Below are 25,003 nucleotides of genomic sequence, written 5' to 3' on the forward strand. Positions count from 1 at the left end.
TTAAAATAGGAACAGTTAGTTTAAAGCTATTGTGAATATTAGTAATTAATGTGAAAGATTACAAACCTTCAAATTAACGTGATATTTTTTTATTGAGATATGTAATTAATTTATAAGGGTATTTTAGTAATTCAACTTTTAAGTTTATGGCTTCCCACTTTTATAGTAGTACTAGTCTTTGGACACGTACGTTGCACGTGTATCCCATAGTAATAAGTACAAATATTTTAAAACAATGTAAATAATATTAAAATATATGTACGATAAGGAAATAGAAGCTCTGCCTTAATAAATTATTGAATATAACAGGATTAAATATTATTTAAACAACAAATATTAGTTATATAAATACGATTGTCATACCAAATATTTAATTTGATATTTTCCTTGCCTCTTTATATTTGGACAACATGTAGTTTACATTTAAATATGAGCAACGCCAGCTATAGTTGCGGATACTTCACGTCTAGAAATTCTTGCTTTGTCTTTAAGAAATTGAAGACTTCTTACTTTTACAGTCGCATACATATCAAGAAGCTATTGTCGGATGAAAGTTGTAACTTGTCGAAGTTGTATAGAAATTCGATCAACATAGGTCTTCCTTCGGGTGACTAGTAAATCATAATTCATTTCATGGTGTAAAACTGCTAAATTTTTTTTAGTTATTTATAATAGAGATATTTAATAATTACTAATATCAAAAAAAAATTATTGATATCATTGTTGCACGTACAAGAAACCTTTGCTTGATTGAAATTATGACCCCTTTCATCTGTCATTTTAACAAAAGAATTGAATTATAATTTATAATTGTATAAATATAGCACGACAATCATATTTCAAATCTAATATTCATGACGCGCCCTGTAGTCTAATACTTTATCTATCCTTAAAGTCACATAGTAACAAAAAAAATGAGTTAAAGTAGATCAAATAAAAAAGTGGCATAATACACTTTTTTTAGTCGGGTAGCTTAGTCACTAATCAAGATGAATCAATAACTATTTTGTACATAAATTCTTGATAAAGAATAACAAAAAAAAATTATTTTAAAACTTTTAATTGAAATATGCCACGGAAGAAACCAGCCAAAACATGGGGAAAATCATTTAAATAACAAGAAATAATGAAGAAAAAAGAAAGAAAAGAAAGCCAAAATATCAATTAGCTAAACTATTCTACTAATCTTCGAATAATCAGGTAATCTAGGCTCTAGGATCTTGTGGTTTGATTGGAAAAGCGAGCAACTTTAGCTGACAACATATATGAATATCTTAATGAAGTTCAAGCATAATTACCAAGAAATATGTTAGAAGGATAATAACATCAAAATTTAGTTTTCATGTAGATAACGAATTTAACACTCATATTAAATAATAAGGCATTAGAATTAAGACAAATAAATCATTTGATGTGTTTCCTACATGGAGTGACTGCTTTAAGTCTATATGGAACTTAATAATAATTTTGCTGTGACAATACCAAATAATCTGTAACAAACATATTTTGTGCTAAGTACTATAGTGTTCAATTAGCTATGATCCAAAAAGTACTTAAGGGAAGTCTACACTTGCAACACAAGCTAATTGCATATAATATTGACAATATTAATACTAAAAAATTCTCAACAAACATATTCCGCGGTAAGTGTGACAGTAGTCAATTAGCTATGATCCAAAAAGGACCTAAGCAAGTCTACAATTGCATCTTTGAATATAACATGACAATATTCACATTAATACTTTGTTTTAATTTTACAACTTTCCAAGAAATCACATAATCAAGAATAATATGTTGCTAACTATGATCCAAATTGTACACTATAGTATGGTGAAGAATGTGAAAAGAAGTTACTAATGTTTAATATGAAAGATGGAAACAACAAGAATTACAAAGGTTATGGATCAGTAGTTATGCCTCCGGTCTCAAGATTATCAAACATCTTTTATTTTAAACAAGCCTTCAGCTAAAATGAACTACAGACAACATTCATTAATGAAGTCGTAACAGTTTTTCCAGCTATCCATGGGTGGCAATTGAACCTGTAATTGGAACAATGGTGCAATTGTAATTGAGACGCGTAGATGGTCTTAACCCAAAACGTAAAAGTAGTTTAGACAGATTCTATCATCCTACTAAAATTTTGACATTATATTTTTCGAATTATTTTTCATTCAGAATACCACTATCTATATGTCCTTCAAGAACAAACATAAATAAATATTGATTACTTTTATCTTAATCATATTTTTTTTAAAAAGGAGTCAAGCATCTTGGATTTAAATAATTAAACAGTCTTTCTTGCTATCAAAATCTAAAAAAATATATATGAAAGTAAATTGCATGTCATGACCCTAACCCTGAACCCGGTCGTGATGGCGCCTCTAGTGAAGACAAGGCCAGCCAGTTCAACCTTATTCGCCTTTTAAAATAGTTAATCAACACAAATATAGTCTAAACTTGGTTTACATAATACCGAATAGCGGAAATATAAATAACAATGCAGAAATCCAGTCCGACACAGCCCTAATCGGAGTGCCACAAGTCACGAGCATCTACTAGGGTATTAATACAACTGAAGGTCTGAGGTGTACAAATACAGACTAATGAAATGAAGAGAGAGAAGCAGTATTGCGAACGCTGGCAGCTACCTTGCTAAACTCCGATGACTCTGCCTACGATCAACCAAAACCCGCTACCGGGTGTATAAATACCTGAATCTGCACACAAGGTGCAGGGAGTAAAGTGAGTACTCCAATTCAGTGAGTAACAAATGTAAATAAAGACCGAAGGCAAGAAATCACGTAAAGCATACCAAGATGCTGTATAGAGGCAGTTCAAAACCAGTAAAAAAGCAGTGAAGCTGTAAAATCTCTTTAGAATATTTTGGCTCAGTTTAAACTTCTATGAAAATGACTTTTCCAAGAGTTACGCAAATGAATGCCAAAAACAGTTAGTGCAGATAAGCATAGAAATCCACCTCTCGGGCACAAATACCATAGTTTAACAGGTAAAATGACAATTAAATATGAAAGATAAACATATAAAGGTTCGCCCCTTGGGCACAATGTCAACAATTCCGCCCCTCGGTCACAATGTCAACAACTCCGCCCCTCGGTCAATATCTCAAAACAATACCAGCCCCTCGGGCAATCACATAGAATGGTACCAGCCCCTCGGGCAATCACATAGAACAATACCAGCTCCTCGGGCTATCACATAGAACAATATCAGCCCCTCGAGCTATGTCTCACATCACAATGGGTACCCGTGCTCACTAGGGGTGTACAGACTCCGGGAGGGGCCCCTTACAGCCCAAGCGCAATATCAAGCTATCTCATGACATCAAATCTAGGCCTTCGGCCTCATATCAACCATGACACCTCGTGGTGTATATATCTCAGGCCCTCGGCCTCATAAACAATATCAACAAGCCACCTCGTGGCGTACATATCTCAGGCCCGGCCTCAATCAGTATCAGTGTTTCCTCACAACTAGGCCCTCGGCCTTACTCAGTCAAAATACTCACAAGCCCCTCGGGCATTAGTAAAACAGTGTTTCTCAGCCCAAAACATCATTTAAAATATCATTTAAGTCTCAAAACGGAGTAAAAAATGGCTGAGTAGTAAAACGGAGGAAAATAACATGGCTGAGTTCAATTAATAAGTCAAAGCAGTGAGGAAATAGTAATAAAAATCCCTGAAGGGTTCAAATAGTTGGCACGAAGCCCAAATATGACAATCAGCCCAAAACATGATGATAACAAATAAGTTTCAGTCAAATACGCGGTAAAATCATCAATCGGGACGGACCAAGTCACCATCCCCAATAGTACACGACCTCACGCTCATCGTCAAGTGTGTGCCTCACCTCAATATAGCAATACGATGTGCAATCCGAGGTTTCAAACGCTCAGAACATCATTTACAATCATTACTCACCTCTATTCGGTCTGAACTCTAGTCCGCAAAGCCTTTGCCTCTCGAATTGGTCTCCAGATGCTCCAAATCTAGCCGAAATCAGTACCAAACCATCAAAATGTGCTAAGGAAACAAAGCACACTTGAAAATAATCAAATTACCACAAAATTCCCAAAATTGGTCCAACCCGACCCCTCGGGACCACATCTCAAAATTTGACAAAATTCACAAAACTAGAATCCTTATACTCTCACGAACCTAACCATATGAAAATTATCCAATTCCGATACCATTTGGTCCTTCAAATCATCATTTTACATTTTTGAAAGATTTTACAATTTCTTCCCAAATTCCATCCCAAATCATGAATTAAATAATGAATTCAATGGTAGATTCATGTACTCTAGCCAAATCTGAGTTAGAATCACTTACCCCGATGAATTTCTTGAAAAATCTTCGAAAAATCGCCAAAATCCGAGCTCTCTAGGTCAAAATATCAAATAAAACCCAAAACCTCGTATTTATAGAGTACCCCACAGATTTCCAGCTCTGCGGACCGCACAAAATCGACCGATCTGCACAAAACCAGTGCGGTCCGCACAAAAACGACTTTGGCCGCACATGTTTTCCTCTACAATGACAGGCTTTAGTATTTTGGCCATAACTTTAGCTACAGATGTCCAAATTGCAATATCTTTACCTTTCTGGGAACTAGACATGAAGGGCAACAACTTTTGTTTTTGAATCATCTCAAAATTCCTTGTATATCAAAAGATATGAGCTTCCGAAGTAGGACCAATGAAATGTTCTCCACCGCGGCCGCACTTCATTTTGTGCGGTCCGCACAACACATACCGCAGACGCACTTCATTTTGTGCGGACCGCGCGGGTGAGTTCCGAGGCCTGCAACCCTTCTGGACCTGCTACTGCTATGATTTTCGGCCTAAAACATCCCGGAACCTACCCGGAACCTACACGGAACTCCCGGAACTTCAAACCAATTGTACCAACACATCCCATGACATCGTTCAAACTTGTTCAAAACTTCGGAACGCTCACAACAACATCAAATCACCAAATTAACATAGGATTCAAGCCTAAGAACTCCATGAACTCTTAAATTATGCTTTCGATCAAAAAGTCTATCAAACCTTGTCCAAATGACCTGAAATTTTGCAACACATCCCAAATGACACAACGAAGCTACTGCAACTCTCGGAATTTCATTCCGACCTTTATATCAAAATCTCGCCTATCAATCGGAAAATGCCAAAATCTCAATTTCGTCAATTCAAGCCTAAACCTTCCACGGACTTCCAACATGCATTCTGATCACGCTCCTAAGTCCCAAATAAACCTAAGAGAGCTAACCAAATCATAAAAATTCCAATCCGAGATCAAATACAAACAAGTCAAATCTTGGTCAAACCTTTCAAATTTTAAGCTTTCGACTGAGACTGTTCTTCCAAATTCATTCTGATTAACCTGAAACCCAACAACAATGCTTTACATAAGTCATAATACACCACACGGGGCAAGTCATGCCCGAGAATTGGAGAGCAAAGTGCAAAAGCCCACAACGACCGGTCGGGTCGTTATATCCTCCCTCACTTAAACATATGTTCGTCCTCGAACGTGCCCGGAGTTGTTCCAAAAACCAACCAATTGCTGAATAACCTCACCATGAACATACCTGGGGGTGATCCCACGTCGCCCTATCTCACATAGGTCCGATAACACACATTAACTGAAATTTCACAACCCAATCTAACCCATAAGCCTTAGAACCACATTTCCACTTCTGAAATCATTCAAAAGATTAGAATCTCGCATCTATATTCAGCATAAGCCCGAACAAGTTGTAATCACCCATACTTGCAATCTCAGGTGCAATCACTTGATATACCACATGACTCAAACACTTGTAGTGATAACTTCTAATTACAGCAGCTGCACACAACACCCGAATACCGATAGAAAAACTCTTATCAACTAAAGTCTCACCCCAATACTTTCATATACTGTCAATGATCACCAAAACATGCGGTAAACCATAACCATTTCCCAGATCAACCATTCAAGAAGCCACTCCTTCTTTGGCAAGTACCACAACAAATTTTTGAGCCGAAGCTCGATATTATCCTTCCAACATGCTGAAATCGAATCTGTTCGTATTCATTAATGATCCTAATGATCTCCTCTAATCCAACACATTACTCTGGTGACATGACACATCAGTACAGGCCTAAGCCACCACTTGCATAATACACACACAAATAAGCAACATTCAGAACATACCTCCAATCATGAAAATGATTCAAATGAAAGAGTTGCACCTCAAGCTCACTAGTGCCACCACAACACAAGGCTGAGAACCCGTCTCGCATCATAGGAACAGGACACACGAATCTAACCTGCAAGGTCATACCTTCACATAACTTTGTTGCGATGCGCGATCTTATCCAACACTGCTTTACATGAACCGCCTCAAGTCACTATGCTCGAAATCGACAACCACGCACAATTTGATGTCTGGAACCAAAGAAAATCATCATACCCATGGTAGAGCAAATAACCTACACCACACAAACCCGAAAGGACATAACCAATACACCATTCACCGAGTAACACCCAATTTCTCTTCCCGCTCGACTTCCACTATGAAACCCCAATAAAACCGCACCCTAGATGCCTATAACCGAAAAATCACAACACCTCTCTTAGCAATACAATTCGGAGCCAACCAAGCCGACTCAAGTTAGAACACGCATCCACATTGGCCTTCCAATGAACTCCCCATCAAGGAAATCCTGAAGTTGTTCCTTCAACTCCTCTAACTCTGCCGGTGCCATAAGATATAGTGTCCGTTATCAAATCAACACCGAAATAATAACCTTGCCCGGCAGCATGCCCGACCACAAGAACACATCCAAAAAGTCCCTCACCACCGGAACCGAATCAATGGGAGAAGCCTCTGCACTGACATTTATCACGAAAGCCCACCTAAGAAAGACAATTCTTCCCAACCGTCCGCTGGGTCCTCGAAAAATAAAACCACTCCACTAGGACATACTCCATCAAACCTCGCCACTCAATCCGTGGCATTTCCGGCATAGCCAACAGCGCCACCTTAGCGCAATAGTCCAAAATGGCACAACGCGAAGACAACCAGTCTGAACCCAATATCACATCTAAAATCTAACATACCCAGCAACGAAAAATCCGCTCGGGTCTCCAAACCCCGATAGTCACTAAATAGTGTCGATACACACGACTCACAATTACAACATAGCCTGAATGTGAGAACTTCCCTGTCTCCACATCAATATGGCACATGAATCAACATACTTGATCCCAATTCCGCCGTCCGAATGCATACCGCACCTCAAATACCCAATCATTCCACGAAAGATACTGTAAAATTCCCCTGTGTCACCAAGCAAACTCGAATATCAGCAATCGATCTAACAAGAAAGTGCGGCAATTCTACCGAAGTACCATCAACTTAATCACATTGCCTTTTCTGAAACATATACCCTCGTTAAATCACTCCCATTTCCTTAATCATCTGGAGATCATCCCCCTAATCATCTGAAGCTTATTTCTCTAATCATCTGAAACTGCCTGTGCTGCCTAAGAATTTTATGGTCTTCCATTCAGAACTGAACTGTAACCTTACACATGCAAATCTCAATCCTCCACAACATACCGCATATACCATACCATCCTAGGATAACATGAGAACTTCATCTCCCTTCCGAGCCACAAACATCTATGTACTACACTAGTCAAGAACTTTCCATTGATCCCATCTAGAAAAAATCACTATGCATCCCATGCTCCTCATGCCCATAGAAAATATACATCTCCAACCGAGGTAGAAACTATCAAGAATTCTCCGAGTTCCCCTTGCACAAACCAGACCTGCCAGGACTGAATCCTTCTAACTCGACCAAGCTACGCAAGCCATCAAAACCTAAGAGCATTGCCGTGAAATACCTGTAGGAACTCATTACCCCGTACACACCCAAGGAACTAATCATATCCTTACCATACCGATCCGGCCTACTACCCAGCTATCCCATCTATCCGAGTTTCCTTCTGATTTACCTTCAACTTGATATCCCCTCTTGTTGTAGTACCACAATTCCTCAACCCAGACTTACTACACGAGACCCAAGCATAAAACCACACAGTCTAAGGCTCATAAGCCGCTGAGTACTCTCTTAAATGTTTCCCACAGCCATTACCTTCACCTTCCCGATACTGATATATAGAATTCCATAATTAATATAGAAAATACCACAAGTCTTGCCATCTTCCACTGAAAACTCAGTTTCTAGCCATAATTACAACTTGAAAGCCTCCAATGATTGCATGTAGAGTTTTGAACACAATAGGATCATTCTCTAGAGTCATCCACTCTACTCAAACCGCAGTTAGATTGATTAAACGAACCAAACAACCTGTGCTTCACTAGCACTCTGACACTTCAGAATGTAACCTCATTCCAATATAACCAAGAAACTTCCTGCCCTATGCACCGAGCATTCCTTACCAACCACAACTCAAGTCATTCCTTGATTCTCGTATACCTATAAAGCATAACATAGCCCTTATTGAAATTTCCTTTACTCGAGCCATAACTGATTCACAAATACGCCTCGAGCTGGAACCATTAGAGCATATAATCATGCAATCAACTATTCAATAGCGGACTCCACCACTTGGCTCGAAGCCATAGATCAAAACACGCACCATAACTCATAACGCATACGCTTTATTGCTGCCATAACACCATAGTAAGATTAATTCAATCCTTCATAAGCTCGTGGAACATGGACCATCTGGTACTTCATATCTTCTACAAATCTCGCATTTACTCTCGTAACAATTAAACCCACTCTCTTTAGTGACCCAAATTAAATTCACACATATATTTCACTTGTAAATGGGATCTTCTAACAAACAACATAAAGATCACACAACTTCAGAACACTTCGCAAGAGATAACCCACCTGCTTCGTCTTAAACTAACATTTATGTATACCTTCCACCGTCATAACCATTACGCAGTCACTTAGTCTTCCTGAGTCTGAACTCATACCGCAACATGAAATCTACCCCACTTCCAACTAGGAGACATGAAAAGATTCTTCACACACCCATAACTCGGGCTATAACTCGAATCAAGACAGAAATCAAGCACCTAATAGTTCTTCTATCCTCCAGCAGACCTTTCTCGTCACTTCCAAATCATACGAATACATCTCACAACACTAACATTCTCATTACATAGCCATCCAGCTGTCACTTCCACTAATAGGGAAAAATACCGAACATATAAATTCAAAAGCACTTGCTCACACAATCAGCACCTCGGTGCTCAAGATATAGGCAAAAATCTGGCCTCAAGTCCTCCAGACTAGGCCCAACATCAACACACAGAGATCATATCTCGCCCCTTGATCGGGGAATCACAAGCCATAGATGTATATCTTATACTGAGCGCTCATGCGCGCATACGAATGCGTGGAAGGAATTTCAAAAGTTACTTTTCAAGCTGAATCAAGGACACACGATAAGAATTCAAGAATGTGAAGTTCTTCCTAAAGGTTCTGCAGTCTCTCGAGGATAAATACAGACGTCTCTGTACCGATCCGCGAGACTCTACTAAACCTGCTCATGACTCGTGAGACCTATGTAACCTAGTCTCTGATACCAACTGTCACGACCCTAATCCTGAACCCGATCGTGATGGCGCCTCTCGTGAAGACAAGGCCAGCCAGTTCAACCCTATTCGCCTTTTAAAATAGTTAATCAACACAAATATAGTCTAAACATGGTTTACATAATACTGAATAGCGGAAATATAGATAACAATGCAGAAATCCACCCCGACACAGCACTAACCGGGGTGTCACAAGTCACGAGCATCTATTAGGGTATAAATACAACTGAAGGTCTGAGGTGTACAAATATAGACTAATGAAATGAAGAGAGAGAAGCAGTGCTGCGAACGCCGACAACTACCTTGCTAAACTCCGATGACTCTGCCTCCGATCAGCCAAAACCCGCTACCGGGTGTATAAATACCTAAATCTGCACACAAGGTGTAGGGAGTAAAGTGAGTACTCTAACTCAGTGAGTAACAAATGTAATTAAAGACTGAAGGCAAGAAATCACGTAAAGCATACCAAGATGTTGTATAGAAGCAGTTCAAAAGTGAAGCTGTAAAATCTCTTTAGAATATTTTGGCTCAGTTTAAACTTCTTTGAAAATGACTTTTCCAAGAGTTACACAAATGAATGCCAAAAACAGTTAGTCTAGATAAGCACAGAAATCTGCCTCTCGGGCACAAATACCATAGTTTAACAGGTAAAATGACAAGTAAATATGAAAGATAAACATATAAAGGTTTGCCCCTTGGGCACAATGTCAACAACTCCGCCCCTCGGTCAATATCTCAGAACAATATCAGCCCCTCGGGCAATCACATAGAACGGTACCAACCCTTCGGGCAATCATATAGAACAATACCAGCCCCTCGGGCTATCACATAGAACAATACCAGTCCCCCGGGCTATCACATAGAACAATATCAGCCCCTCGGGCTATGTCTCACATCACAATGGGTACCCGCACTCACTGAGGGTGTACAAACTCCAGGAGGGTCCCCTTACGGTCCAAGTGCAATATCAAGCCATCTCGTGGCATCAAATCTAGGCCCTCAGACTCATATCAATCAAGCCACCTCGTGGCGTATATATCTCAGGCCCTCAGACTCATAAACAATATCAACAAGCCACCTCGTGGCGTACATATCTCAGGCCCTTGGCCTCAATCAGTATTAGTGTTTCCTCACAACTAGGCCATCGGCCTTACTTAGTCAAAATACTCACAAGCCCCTCGGGCATTAGTAAAACAGTGTTTCTCAGCCCAAAACATCATTTAAAATATCATTTAAGTCTCAAAACAGAGTAACAAATGGCTGAGTAGTAAAACAGTGGAAAATAACATGACTGAGTTCAATTAATAAGTCAAAGCAGTGAGGAAATAATAATAAAAATCCCTGAAGGGTTCAAATAGTTGGCACGAAGCCCAAATATGACAATCAGCCCAAAACATGATGATAACAAATAAGTTTCAGTCAAATACGCGGTAAAATCATCAATCGGGACGGACCAAGTCACCATCCCCAATAGTACACGACCTCACGCTCATCGTCAAGTGTGTGCCTCACCTCAATATAGCAATACGATGTGCAATCCGAGGTTTCAAACGCTCAGAACATCATTTACAATCATTACTCACCTCTATTCGGTCTGAACTCTAGTCCGCAAAGCCTTTGCCTCTCGAATTGGTCTCCAGATGCTCCAAATCTAGCCGAAATCAGTACCAAACCATCAAAATATGCTAAGGGAACAAAGCACATTTGAAAATAATCAAATTACCACAAAATCCCCCGAAATTGGTCAAACCCGACCCTCCGGGCCCGCATCTTGGAATTTGACAAAATTCACAAAACTAGAATTTTTATACTCTTACGAGTCTAACCATATGAAAATTATCCAATTCCGATACTATTTGGTCCTTCAAATCATTCTTTTACATTTTTGAATGATTTTACAATTTCTTCCCAAATTCCATCCCAAATCATGAATTAAATGATGAATTCAATGATAGATTCATGTACTCTAGCCAAATCTGAGTTAGAATCACTTACCACGATGAATTTCTTGAAAAACCTTCGAAAAATCGCCAAAACCCGAGCTCTCTAGGTCAAAATATCAAATAAAACCTAAAACCTCGTATTTATAGAGTACCTCATAGATTTCTAGCTCTGCGGACCGCACAAAACCAGTGCGGTCCGCACAAAAACGACTGCGGCCGCACAAGTTTTCCTCTACAATGATAGGCTTTAGTATTTTGGCCATAACTTTGGCTACAGATTTATAAATTGCGATATCTTTACCTTTCTGGAAACTAGACATAGGGCTACAACTTTTATTTTTGAATCATCTCAAAATTCCTTGTATATCAAAAGATATGAGCTTCCGAAGTAGGACCAGCGAAATGTTCCTCATCGCAGCCGCACTTCATTTTGTACGGTCCACACAACACATACCGCGGACGCAGTTCATTTTGTGCGGACCGCGCGGGTGAGTTCTGAGGCCTGCAACCCTTCTGGACCTGCTACAGCTATGATTTTCGGCCTAAAACATTCCGGAACCTACACGGAACTCTCGGAACTTCAAACCAATTGTACCAACACATCCCATGACATCGTTCAAACTTGTTCAAAACTTTGGAACGCTCACAACAACATCAAATCACCAAATTAACATAGGATTTAAGCATAAGAACTCCAAGAACTCTTAAATTATGTTTTTGATCAAAAAGTCTATCAAACCTCGTCCGAATGGCATGAAATTTTGCACACACATCCCAAATGACACAACAAAGCTACTGCAACTCTCAGAATTTCATTCCGACATTTATATCAAAATCTCGCCTATCAACCGGAAAACGCCAAAATTTCAATTTCGCCAATTCAAGCCTAAATCTTCCACGTACTTCCAACATGTATTCCGATCACGCTCCTAAGTTCCAAATCACCTAACAGAGCTAACCAAATCATAAAAATTCCAATCCGAGATCAAATACAAACAAGTCAAATCTTTCAAATTTTAAGCTTTCAACTGAGATTGTTCTTCCAAATTTATTCTGATTAACCTGAAACCCAACACCAATAATTTACATAAGTCATAATATACCACACAGGATAAGTCATGCCCGAGAACTGAAGAGCAAAGTGCAAAAACCCAAAACGACTGGTCGGATCGTTACATTGCATTGCCCCTATTTAATTATTAATAGTTGCAACCAAAAGTGTTGTGAGTCATTAATTTCATCTCCTACATTTCCAACCATTTTTTTGAAACTAAAGAAGAATCAAATACAGCATAACAAAAGAATGTTGGAACTAATAATTAGGAAAAACTACTTTAATCAATCTTTTGCGAATCCATATTGTGTTAAATTTTTTTATAAAATAGCAAACAACCAGAATATATTTCATAGACCAAACCATCATTAAAAAAATAGTTTGGAAAAAACGTTTTTTTATAATACACTGGTTCAACCATTAGACACCTAACTGAATAGTAACTTCTCATCTCAATCCGGATACCCATCCAAAGAACAAAATATACGCACGCACATATACTGAACTTCTAAAAGTCAGAACACAATAATCTCAAACTGAATTAGAAGAATGAAGAAAGCACAATCCTTCTTTAAAAATTGAGCACAAAGAAACATAATCGTTTACCTTAAGTTTGTTTGGATGTTTTGCCTTAAAACCCCCAAAATACTGTTTTGTGGAGAAGAAGAACAAGGCAGGGAGGAACAACTTCAATAACAATCATGTCTCTTTTTCAAATCTGAAGCATCGGGTAACCTGGAGTTTTTAGTAGGCCTAAGCGTTGTGTCTTTTAATTTTGCAATGCGTCCTTTGGCTAAGATTGGGTTTTTCAATTTTCTTTGTAAGCTTGGTATTTTTAGGTTTTTAAAGGGCAATTAAGTAATTTAATTTTTAACTTAATAGGTTCCTGTTCCAACAAAGAAAACGGAAGCACAAACCAAGTGGCTTACTCTTACTACTACGCGCCAAAGCCTGATTGAGAAACGCAGTTCCAACTCTTCTTCACAAAAATATCTCAATTTTATTATCTCTGTGATCAGCTTCAATGGCTTCATTAAGTTCAGTTTCAGTTGCGCACGTATCATTTTCCATCTCTAACCTTCAAGTTCCAAGAAATTACAGACGTTTGCCTACTTTATTTGCATCATCATCAGCTACGCCTTCTCATGAATCATCTTCATCCACACAAAGTGGGAGTGTATTATCCTCAACTAATTCTCCACCAAAAGTTCCCTTTGTTGAGTCTTCTAAAATCCCGGATACTGGATTCAACTATGCTTTGGCAAATCCTAATGGAAACCCAGTTATTAGATTTGTTCAGCACACCGAATCAGCTATTGAAAGGGTACAAATTTGATCTTTTTGCTCTTTCTTGATAGTACTTATTACTAGTATTTGTTTGTTTATTTACTGTCTAATTCTTGAGGATTAGAGGATGTTGTGGGTTTCATTCTTTTTGGGGGGTCTAAAGAATTAATACAGAGTTATAGTATTATTATGAGGTTTTAAATCTATTCGGTCAAAGAAAGAATAAATACTAATCTGCTTGAATTGGTAACCGTGCTTACAAAGCCTATTAGTTTGTCAACCAGAAGATAATTCTTGAGGTTTGGACTTTGGAGAGTGATATGGTTTGTTCTATCCTTTGGGGTGGTATCAAGAATTGATACTGAATTGAGTTCTAATATTGATATCTGTTTAATATGAGTGGAAAACTGATGTATGCTTCATATTATCTCTTGCTCACTGCGCATCTGTATTTGAGCAGGCAATATTTGACTTCCGTTTTCTGGCACTCCTTGCTATCGGAGGTTCATTGGCTGGTTCTCTGCTCTGCTTCCTCAATGTAATTCCTTTGTCAAGCATTCCCTTATTTTTTTCAATGTGAAGTTCGAAAATATATGGATATCATCTGCTATAGGTGTTTAAAGTTTATATTTTTGTGTTTCCTGGTTAAATTTATGACGGCAAGACTTCTTTTTAAGTCTGTAATTAAGGCATGAACTTGTATACTTTAGTGCACTTGTTGTTTCTAGAAAATAGATAATCTATAAACTGACAAGATGTTGGTTCATAGATTTTATTTGATCTTTACATGCTAAAGGGTGATTAGTTTTAATTTAGTGTATGATGAAAATGGCCTGTTGAGAATCAGACTAACATTAATCCATTGTAATTCTTGATCAGTTATCATACACTTGCATCGATAGAAAACATAGTATCTACGGGAGTCGGTTATTCCTAATCCACTTCCGAAGTCCTATTCGTGCTCATTTCTGCTGCATTTCGAAAATTTGTAGTCTTTCACTAGCTTATAGCACCAATATATCAAATGATGAAGTGGCAGATGTAATATACTGTTTATCCTTCATCTGTTGGGCAACTCTATCTTAACCTCTACAATCAGTTAATTCTCTGACCATAGTTTACTTAAGTGCAATATAGTTATCCTCGGCTAATTATTTATTTAGGTACATTCGTTCTTAAAAGCATTTCTCTAGTGTTTTAAGGCATAAAACATTGGTTTTGGTTCATACGCTTAATCCTTGCTAATCTGCATCTTATTCTTCATTCTTATGCATATCATCATCAGGAAAGGAGATACTGCCATTTTTACCGGTTCTATGAGTTGTTCATACAGTTAAACTCTCTTTTGTAGGGTTGTGTCTACATTGTTGACGCTTACAAAGTTTATTGGAGCAGCTGTGTCAAAGGAATTCACACAGGACAAATGGTTCTGCGATTGGTTGAAGCTATAGGTGAGTTTCTGAATGATCATGCTGCTTGTAATCAGAAAATAGTAGAAGAGCACCTCAGTGAGGGAAGACAGTCAATGATTGCATTTCAATGGATCTTTAATGACCTCTCTTTTGATGACTACTGGTCCTTTGAAATTATTTGGGCAAAATCCCAGTGCATATGCTATCCCATCCTATCCTGCCTTAATAGTTTTCCTTTTCATTAGAGTTATTTGCTGCTATTTTATCTAATATTATTCTCACTATCTTGATAGGAGCAAACCTGTTGTTGTATGTGAAAGAAAGAAAAATAGACAAAACAAAAGAAAGAAAAGTCAAAGAGAGAAGAAAAATGATAGGTGGAAGAATTCTATCTTTGAATTCTTTTCTTATGACGTAAGCGCTTACATCGGCAGGTTGAATTCTTTTCTTATGACGTAAGTGCTTACGTCTGCAGGTTGAATTCTTTTCTTGTGACGTAAGCCCTTACGTCGGTAGGGCATTCAAATGCCTATAAAAAAGGTCTGCATTTTCATTTGCAGATCATCCCACAACTTCTTCTTTCTCTTCAATTAATAAAGAGATATTCTTTGTGTGGTCATGGAGTAGGCAAAAATTGCTGAATCACGTAAATCTTGTCTTGTCTTGTGCAATTTATTTCTTTTCTCTTTTAAATAATTTTTCCTTCTATTAGCCTCACACGCTTCCCAACAACTAATATCAGAGCACACATAGTGTAATTCTGGTAGAAAAGTACGGTATTGGTGCATGTACTATTCACAAGAATAGTGCGACACTATTGATCATCATTGCGAATGCTATTCATTAATAGTGATAGTACATTCACCAATAGTGATTGTTGTCTACCTTATACGGTTGGGATATTTTTTCTTACACGAAATAGTATTCGCCGTTACTATTCACACGCACTATTCACATAATTTTTTTTTGTGAAAAATTGCATTAGAAGAAGGGAAGCTTAAGATTGACAAGTTCAATGGCAAATATTTTGGATTCTGGAAAATGCAAATAGAGGATTATTTGTACCACAAAAACTTATACTTACCTCTGATCGAGATAAAACCAGAGAATATGGCCAAAGCTGATTGGGATCTATTAGATTGTCAAGCTCTTGGTGTGATTCGTTTGACGCTAACACGAGATGCAACGTCTAACATTATTAACGAAAGACCACTGCAGGCCTAATGAAAGCATTATCAAATATGTACGAGAAGCCATTTTCTTCAAATAAAGTCTATTTGATGTGTCGATTGTTCAACTTAAAGATGATAGAAGGTGGATCTGTCACGGAACATATCAATGAGTTTAATATAATATTAACTCAATTGAGTTCTGTTAATGTAACATTCGATGACGAAGTCATGGCAGTGATTCTAGTATCATCTGTACCGGAGAGTTGGTCTGCAACGGTAACTGCAATTAGTAGTTCATCGGGAAGTACCAAACTCAAATTGAATTGATATTAGAGACTTGGTTCTAAGCGAAGATCTTCGCCGAAGAGAATCAAGTGATTCCCCATGATCTCAATTTAATACCGAACGTAGGGGGAGAAACAATCAAAGAGGACAAAATCATGGTCATGGCAAATCAAAGTCAAGGAGAAGAGGGAAATCCAAAAATCACAAGGACATTACTTGTTAGAATTGCGATAAAAAGGGTCACAACAGTAGTCAATGCAGAGAACTAAAGAAGAAGAAGGAAGAAAATTCAGCAAATGTGATTGTTGAACAAGTCGGTAATGCACTAATTTGTTGTGCAAGACAGTCTAGTCGAATCTTGGATTCTAGACTCAGGTGCCTCCTTTCACTCTACATCATGTAAAGAATTATTGCATAATTGTATTGCTAGAAAATTCGGGAAAGTTTATCTAGTAGACGGGGAACCTTTGGACATTGTCGGGAAAGGTGAAGTTCATATAAGGACTTCACAAGGCACGCTATGGAAATTGCAAAATGTTTGACATGTTCCTGGCCTCAAGAAAAATCTGATATCTATAGGTCAGATTGACACTGAAGGATATACAACAGCATTCGGTAACAGATCATGAAAGTTAACCAAAGGAAATTTGTTTATGGCACGAGGCTTCAAGAAGGGAACACTGTATGCAACTGCAATACAAGATACTATAGCAACAGTTGATCGTGGTCGTGATACAACATTGTGGCACAGGAGGCTCGGGCATATGAGTGAGAAAGGCATGAAGTTGTTGGCATCCAAAGAAAAGTTGTCAAACCTAAAACATGTTGAATTAGGTTTGTGCGAAGATTGCATTTACGGGAAACAAAAGAGAGTTAGCTTCTCAAAGGCAGGAAGGACGCCAAAGAAAGAGAAGCTGGAACTAGTGTATACAGATGTGTGGGGAACAACTCTTGTAACTTCTCGGGGAGGTCACGCTATTATGTCACCTTCATTGATGATTTCACAAGAAAGGTATGGGTCTATTTTCTCAAAAATAAATTCGATGTGTTTGTTACCCTTAAAAGATAGAAAACTGAAGTTGAAAATTAGATAAGTTTAAAGTTAAAATGTCTGAAGTCTGACAATGGAGGAGAGTATGATAGTCAAGAGTTTAAAGCATTCTGCTCTAAGAATGAGATCATAATGATTAAGACAGTTCCTGGAATACCGGAACAAAATGACGTTGTTGAAAGGATGAACAGAACCCTGAATGAACGAGACAGAAGTATGAGAATACATTCTGGATTGTCGAAGTATTTTTAGGCCGAGGTTGTTAACACGACAGCTTACCTCATTAACAGGGGTAAGCTGTTAAACCTGAGGTATGGACAGGAAAGGAGGTAACTATCTCAAACCTGAAATTTTTTGGTAGTGTTGCTTATGTGCATGTAAACTCTAAAGATAGAGATAAGCTTGATCCTAAAGCCAAGAAATGTTTCTTTAATGGCTATGGTGATGATAATTTTGGTTATCGATTTTGGGGTGATCAGAATAGAAAAATCCTAAGACACAGGAATGTCACTTATAATGAAAATGTGATGTAGAAGGACAAGCTTGAAGTAGAACCAACCAGCACTAACAAACATACATCTGAAACAGTTGAGTTGAAGTGGCTAAAGGGTTTACAACTGATTCTGAAATTGAAGATGAAGAACCAGAAGTTGAATTTGGATCAAAATCGGAACTAGAGATAGAATCAAATGTAGAACCAAATCTGGAGTCAGGACTTGAATCAAATTCGGGATCAGTTACTCTTGAACCTACATTAAGCAGATCTAAAAGAGTCATGAATGCTCCAGATAGGTTAACTCTCTCTCTCTTCAGTATTTACTTCTGACTGATGCTGGTGAGCCAGAGTATTTTGTTGAAGCAATACAGGTGATAGACTTTGATAAATGGAAGCTAGCCATGAAAGAAGAGATGAATTCTCTTCAAAAGAATAAAACATGGATACTTATATAGTTACCAAAAGGAAAGAAGACATTGCAGAACAAGTGGGTGTACAGAGTCAAGGAAGAGTATGATGGTAAGAAGAGGTACAAAACACGATTAGTAGTAAAAGGCTTTTAGCAGAAGGAAGGAATTGACTACACCGAGATCTTCTCTCCTGTAGTCAAATTAACTACTATCAGGTTAGTGCTAAGTATCGTAGTTGCTAAAAATTTATATTTGGAGCAGCTAGATGTTAAAACTGCTATCTTGCTTGTTGACCTTGAAGAAGACATCGACATGAAGCAACCTGAAGGTTTTCAAGTTTCTGGAAAAGAAAACCTTGCGTATAAGTTGAAGAAGAGTTTGTATGATTTGAAACAAGTTTCTTGATAATAGTACACGAAATTTGATGGATTCATGCTTAATAATAGTTTCACACGATGTGAGATGGACCATTGTTGTTATATCAAAATTTTTGATGAATCCTATATCATTTTACTGTTGTACGTTGATGATATGCCAATTGCAGGATCTAGCATAAATGAGATCAACAGGGTTAAGCAACAACTGGTAGAGGAGTTTGAAATGAAAGACTTAGAAACAGCCAAGCAAATGCTTGATATGAGGATTAACAGAAACAAGTATGAAGGAACCTTAAAATTGTCTCAAGAAAAGTACATACAGAAGGTACTAAGCAGGTTCACTCTTCATGATGCAAAGATCAGAAGCACTCCACTCGGAAGCCATCTTAATCAGTGGAAGGACCAATCACCTAAGACAAATGAAGAAAGTAAGTACATGTCCAAAGTTCCATATGCTTCAGCAGTAGGAAGTTTGATGTATGATATGGTTTGCACTAGACTTGACATAACCCATGCGGTTGGAGTTGTCAGTAGATACATGTTAGATCCAGGAAAGGAGCATTGGGAAGATGTAAAATGGATATTGCGATATCTCATAGGCACCTCAGGTATGACACTTTGTTTTAAAAAGAACAATATTATCTTACAAGGTTTTGCTGATGCAAATTTAGGCGGCGATCTGGATAGTCGAAAAAGTACCACATGCTACGTGTTCACCTTGGGTGGTACTTTTGTTAGCTGGATGTCCAGACTTCAGAAAAGTGTTGCTCTATCCACCACTGAAGCAGAGTACATGGCAATTTCAGAAGCTGGAAAAGAGATGATTTGGTTTAAGAATTTTCTTAAAGAGCTAGGTAAAGAGCAGGACAATTGTGAGCTTTTCAGCAATAGCCAGAATGCAATTCATCTTGCCAAGAATCCAGTATTTCATGCAAGATCAAAGCACATATCCAATTGAGGTATCATCATATCAGAGAGTTGATAAGTGAAAGAACTCTTTCCCTGAAAAAAATACCAGGATCAAAGAACCCGCCAGACATGTTGACCAAAGTTGTCGGTATTGACAAACTGAGGCTGTGCACTGCCTCAGTTAGCCTTCAAGACTGATAGCGTGAAAGCACCATCAGAGAATAGCAAATCCTTTTTTTAAATTTTCTTTCTTGATGTAACATAGGTTTGAGGGGGAGATTGATAGGAGCCAATCTGTTATTGTATGTGAAAGAAAGAAAAGTAGACAAACCAAAAGAAAGAAAAGTCAAAGAGAGAAGAAAAATGATAGGCAGAAGAATTCATTTTTGAATTATTTTCTTATGACGTAAGCGCTTACGTCGGCAGATTGAATTCTTTTCTTATGACGTAAGTGCTTACGTCGGCAGGACATTCAAATGCCTATAAAAGGGGTCTGCATTTTCGTTTGTTGATCATCCCCCAACTTCTTCTTTCTCTTCAATTAATAAAGAGCTATTTTTTGTGTGACCGTGGAATAGACAAAAATTGCTGAACCACGTAAATCTTGTCTTGTGCAATTTATTGCTTTTTCTTTTAAATATTTTTCCATTCTATTAGTCTGACATGCTTCCCAACATATCTAGCTTAGTGTCACTTTCTAGTGGAAGACTATATACAAAATTTATCAGTCGAGAATAAAGCTTATCAACAGTTTAGAATTGTATGGGATATTCTGATATTTACACCAAAATCTGATATTCATCTGAATATCTTGTTGGGAAGCGTGTCAGACTAATAGAAGGGAAAAAATATTTAAAAGAGAAAAGTAATAAATTGAACAAGACAAGACAAGATTTATGTGGTTCAACAAATTTTGCCTTCTCCACGGCCGCACAAAGAATAACTCTTTATTAATTGAAGAGAAAAAAGAAGTTGATAGATGATCTGCAAATAAAAATGCACACACCTTTTATAGGCATTTGAATGTCATGCCGATGTAAGCACTTACGTCATAAGAAAAGAATTCAACATGCCGACATAAGCGCTTATGTCATAAGAAAATAATTCAACCTGCCGACGTAAGAGCTTACGTCATAAGAAAAAAAATTAAAGATGAATTCTTCCACCTATTATTTTTCTTCTCTTTTGACTCTTCTTTCTTTTGATTGCCCTCTCTCCTTGACTTTGATCTGCCACGACCATGACTTTGTCCTCTTTGGTTGCTTTTCCCCATGCTTTCGGTATTAAAAGCAGATCCTGGGGAATCACTTGATTCTCTTCGGCAAATATCTTCACTTAGAACCAAGTCTCTAATATCATTCAATTTGAGTTTGGTACTTCCCGATGAACTGTTAACTGCAGTTACCATTGCATACCAACTCTCCGGTAGAGATGATAGTAGAATCAATGTCGTGACTTCGTCATCAAATGTTATATTAACAGAACTCAATTGAAAAAAATATTATATTAAACTCATTGATATGTTCCGTGACAGATCCACCTTCTATCATCTTTAAGTTGAACAATCGACACATCAAATAGACTTTGTTTGAAGCAGATGACTTCTCGTATATATTTGATAACGCCTTCATCAGGTATGCAATGGTCTTTTCGATAATGATGTTAAACGCCACATTTCGTGTTAGCGTCAAACGAATCACACCAAGAGCTTGACGATCTAATAGATCCCAATCCGCTTTGGCCATATTCTCTGGTTTTTACCTCGGTCAGAGGTAAGTGTAATTTTTTCTGGTACAAATAGCCCTCTATTTGCATTTTTCAGAATCCAAAATCTTTGCCATTGAACTTGTCAATCTTAACCTTCCCTTCTTCCGATGCCATTTTCACACAAAAATTGGTGAATATATCACTATTAATGAATAATGTTAGTAATGATGATCAATAGTGTTGCACTATTCTTGTGAATAGTACATGCACCAATACCGTGCTTTTCTGCCAGAGTTACACTGTCTGTGCTCTGATACCAGTTATTGGGAAGCGCGTCAGGATAATAGAAGGGAAAAAATATTTAAAAGAGAAAATCAATAAATTGCACAAGACAAGATTTACGTGGTTCAGTAATTTTTGCCTACTCCACAGCCACGCAAAGAATAGCTCTTTATTAATTGAAGAGAAAGAAGAAGTTGAGGGATCATTTGCAAGTGAAAATGCATACCCCTTTTATAGGCATTTGAATGCCCTGCGTAAGCACTTACGTTATAAGAAATGAATTCAACTTGCCGACATAAGCACTTACGTTATAAGAAAAGAATTCAACCTACCGACGTAAGCGCTTACGTCATAAGAAAAGAATTCAAAGATGAATTCTTCCCCCTATCATTTGTCTTCTCTCTTTGACTTTTCTTTCTTTCACATACAACAACAGGTTTGCTCTTATCATATATCTCAGTCGATGGATATAAATTCTTTTTCTCATCTCCCTAAAGTGAGTCATCTATGATTCTTCAATACAACCTGTTATTCTTTCTAATGTTCCCAGCTTTGTTGGTGTATACTTTGAAATTTAACTCTGTTTTATTGATACTCCTCTAGTTTTCTTGTAAATTATCCGTGAAGTAACTCTACCTTGGTTTGAATGCACTGCTCTTGAATTCACGGCATTAGAGTTAGTTGCTGCTATATCATCTGGATTACTCGCAGTCTTCTAGCTTAGTGTCACTTACAGTGGAAGATTATATGCAAAATTTATCAGTCCAGAAAAAGCTTATCACACTTCAGAACTGTATGGAAAATTCTGAAAGTTACACCAGAATCTGATATTCATCTGAAATATCCCTCGGAAGAAGGATAGAAATTCTTTTTCTCATCTCCTAATGTGAGTCATCTACGGTGCTTCAATATCTCTCAGACGATGGATAGAAAATCCTTTTCTTATCTCCCTTAAAGTGAGTCTATGGTGCTTCAGTATACGACCTGTTACTCTTTCTCTTATTCCAGGCTTTGTTGGTGTACACTTGCACTTTTATTGTAACTTCCTCTGGTTGTCCTGTAAATTATCCGCAAAGTATTTTTTCCGATGGATTCGATGCACTGCTCTTGATGTCACGGCCTAGTTATATAAAAATTGTGGTTGTGAAAGAATATTCAGTTGTCACTTGCATAAAAGTTGCAGAACTTCCAACCAAAATGTCACTTTACCTGGTGTGTAGTACCTTACATCTAAACGTGTAATATCTTCTTTAAGTGTTCCTGAGTTTACTATCCTTGTAATGCAGATGTTTATCTTGCTGGGACCGTGATGTTAATATTTGGGATGGGCTTGTATGGATTGTTCATCACTAATGTCTCTCCTGATGTGCATCCAAGCAGTGATCGTGCCCTCAAGCAGTCTTCCTTGTTTGGGATGTTTGCTCTGAAGGTAGTCGCACTCAGGATCTTCTTGACTTATGTACCTTATTTCTTTCTCAATTCCCTTTACCAATTTTACGTTTCTTATACTTCCACTATATATTGTTGCCTTCTTCATAAACTTCAGTTTATTCAATCCTGTTTGATTACTGTAGAAGAAAACTGGAGATGGCAAAAATGATGGTTCTCTTTCAAAATGGAAACTACTTTTTTTAGAAGAGAGTTGTTTAAGCTGGAATTGCAGCCATGTCACATGATCTAATATGGTTCACTTTTCAATCATAATGTACTAACAAACATGGTTTTACTCTGAATATCCCTAAAAGACTAACAAAAGAGGTATTAAAGATTTAATTGAACAGTTGAAAATTGTTATAATCACAAGAAGCATAAGTTTCGTGAAAGCTAGTAATATTCTTTCGTTTGTTCTGCTACTCTTATGACCCTCTATACGAGCGTTGGAGATTTGAAATTCTAGTCTAGTTTGCAAATGACCAGAAATTGGTGCTGTAACATGTAAACTTGTGAAGATGAATGCATCTTGCATACATCAACCACAAAACATGTGCGCTTGTAGGTATAGGGTTTTCTGTTTTGTTCTCCAGTTTCAATCAGTTGATGTTGCCATGTAGGAGAGGCCAAAATGGATGAAGATCAGTTCGCTTGATGAACTAAAAACCAAAGTGGGACATGTAATTGTCATGATTCTTCTTGTCAAGATGTTCGAGAGGAGCAAGATGGTCACTATAGCCACTGGTACTGATCTGTTGAGCTACTCAGTGTGTATCTTCTTGTCTTCTGCTTCCTTGTATATTCTCCATAATCTGCACAAGGAGTAATAGTTGACATGTACTATACTCATGTATGTATGTATAGCCAAGTAATCAAACTTTTGAAGCTAAAAAAAAAGGGCAGTCAGGTACATTAAGCTCCCGCTATGCGTGGGATCCGGGGAAGGGCCGGACCACAAGGGTCTATTGTACGTAGCCTTACCCTGCACTTCCGCAAGAGGTTGTTTCCACGGCTCGAACCGTGACCTCCTGGTCACATGGCAGCAACTTTACCAGTTACGCCTAGGGGTGTACATAGGTCGGGTTGGTTCGGATTTTACAATTACCAAACCAAATCAATTGTGTCGGGTTATTAAATCTAAAAACCAAACCAAACCAATAAAACTCGGGTTTTTCACTTTTGTTTTTTTTCGGGTTTTCGGGTTATTCGGGTTTTTTCGGATTTTTTTTTTCCGGTAAAATCTTCGTAGAACAAAACAAATAAATTGTGCTCAAAATATTTTTTTAGTCCTAGTAAGATACAATTATATAAAGTATTTTCCAAGAAAATAATACAAAATATGAGATATGTCATGGCATTATTCTAAAATATTCAACAATAAAGACAATAAAATTATGTAATATAAATATTGCTAATTAAAAAGCCATAATAAAAATAAACATAATCTAAAAGTACTAAGTCATGCTAAAATAAGTAGACTAATAAGGGAGTATTAATTACATGACTAAACGCTAACGGAAAAATAAAAATGTCATG

General features: G+C 37.6%; 1 protein-coding gene across 1 annotated transcript; it reads left to right on the plus strand.

The window, feature by feature from the left end:
• The first annotated feature begins 13,241 nt into the window (after positions 1-13,241).
• LOC107830370 (uncharacterized) lies at positions 13,242-24,381 on the plus strand. The gene is made up of 6 exons (XM_016657905.2): positions 13,242-13,378; positions 13,531-13,972; positions 14,396-14,473; positions 15,287-15,386; positions 23,323-23,465; positions 24,088-24,381. Exons 2-6 carry the CDS (start codon positions 13,673-13,675, stop codon positions 24,292-24,294), a joined length of 828 nt encoding a protein of 275 aa, XP_016513391.1. The 5' UTR covers positions 13,242-13,378; positions 13,531-13,672; the 3' UTR covers positions 24,295-24,381.
• The last annotated feature ends 622 nt before the right edge of the window (positions 24,382-25,003 follow it).

This window comes from Nicotiana tabacum, chromosome 22 (genome assembly GCF_000715075.1).
Source record: "Nicotiana tabacum cultivar K326 chromosome 22, ASM71507v2, whole genome shotgun sequence".
NCBI classification, from domain to species: Eukaryota; Viridiplantae; Streptophyta; class Magnoliopsida; order Solanales; family Solanaceae; genus Nicotiana; species Nicotiana tabacum.

Bases quoted from the DNA above. Each gene is read 5' to 3' on its own strand.
- LOC107830370 (XM_016657905.2), top strand. From the start codon at position 13,673: ATGGCTTCATTAAGTTCAGTTTCAGTTGCGCACGTATCATTTTCCATC. The intron at 13,973-14,395 runs GTACAAATTTGA...GTATTTGAGCAG, and splicing joins CCGAATCAGCTATTGAAAGG to GCAATATTTGACTTCCGTTT. The intron at 23,466-24,087 runs GTAGTCGCACTC...GTTGCCATGTAG, and splicing joins TTGGGATGTTTGCTCTGAAG to GAGAGGCCAAAATGGATGAA.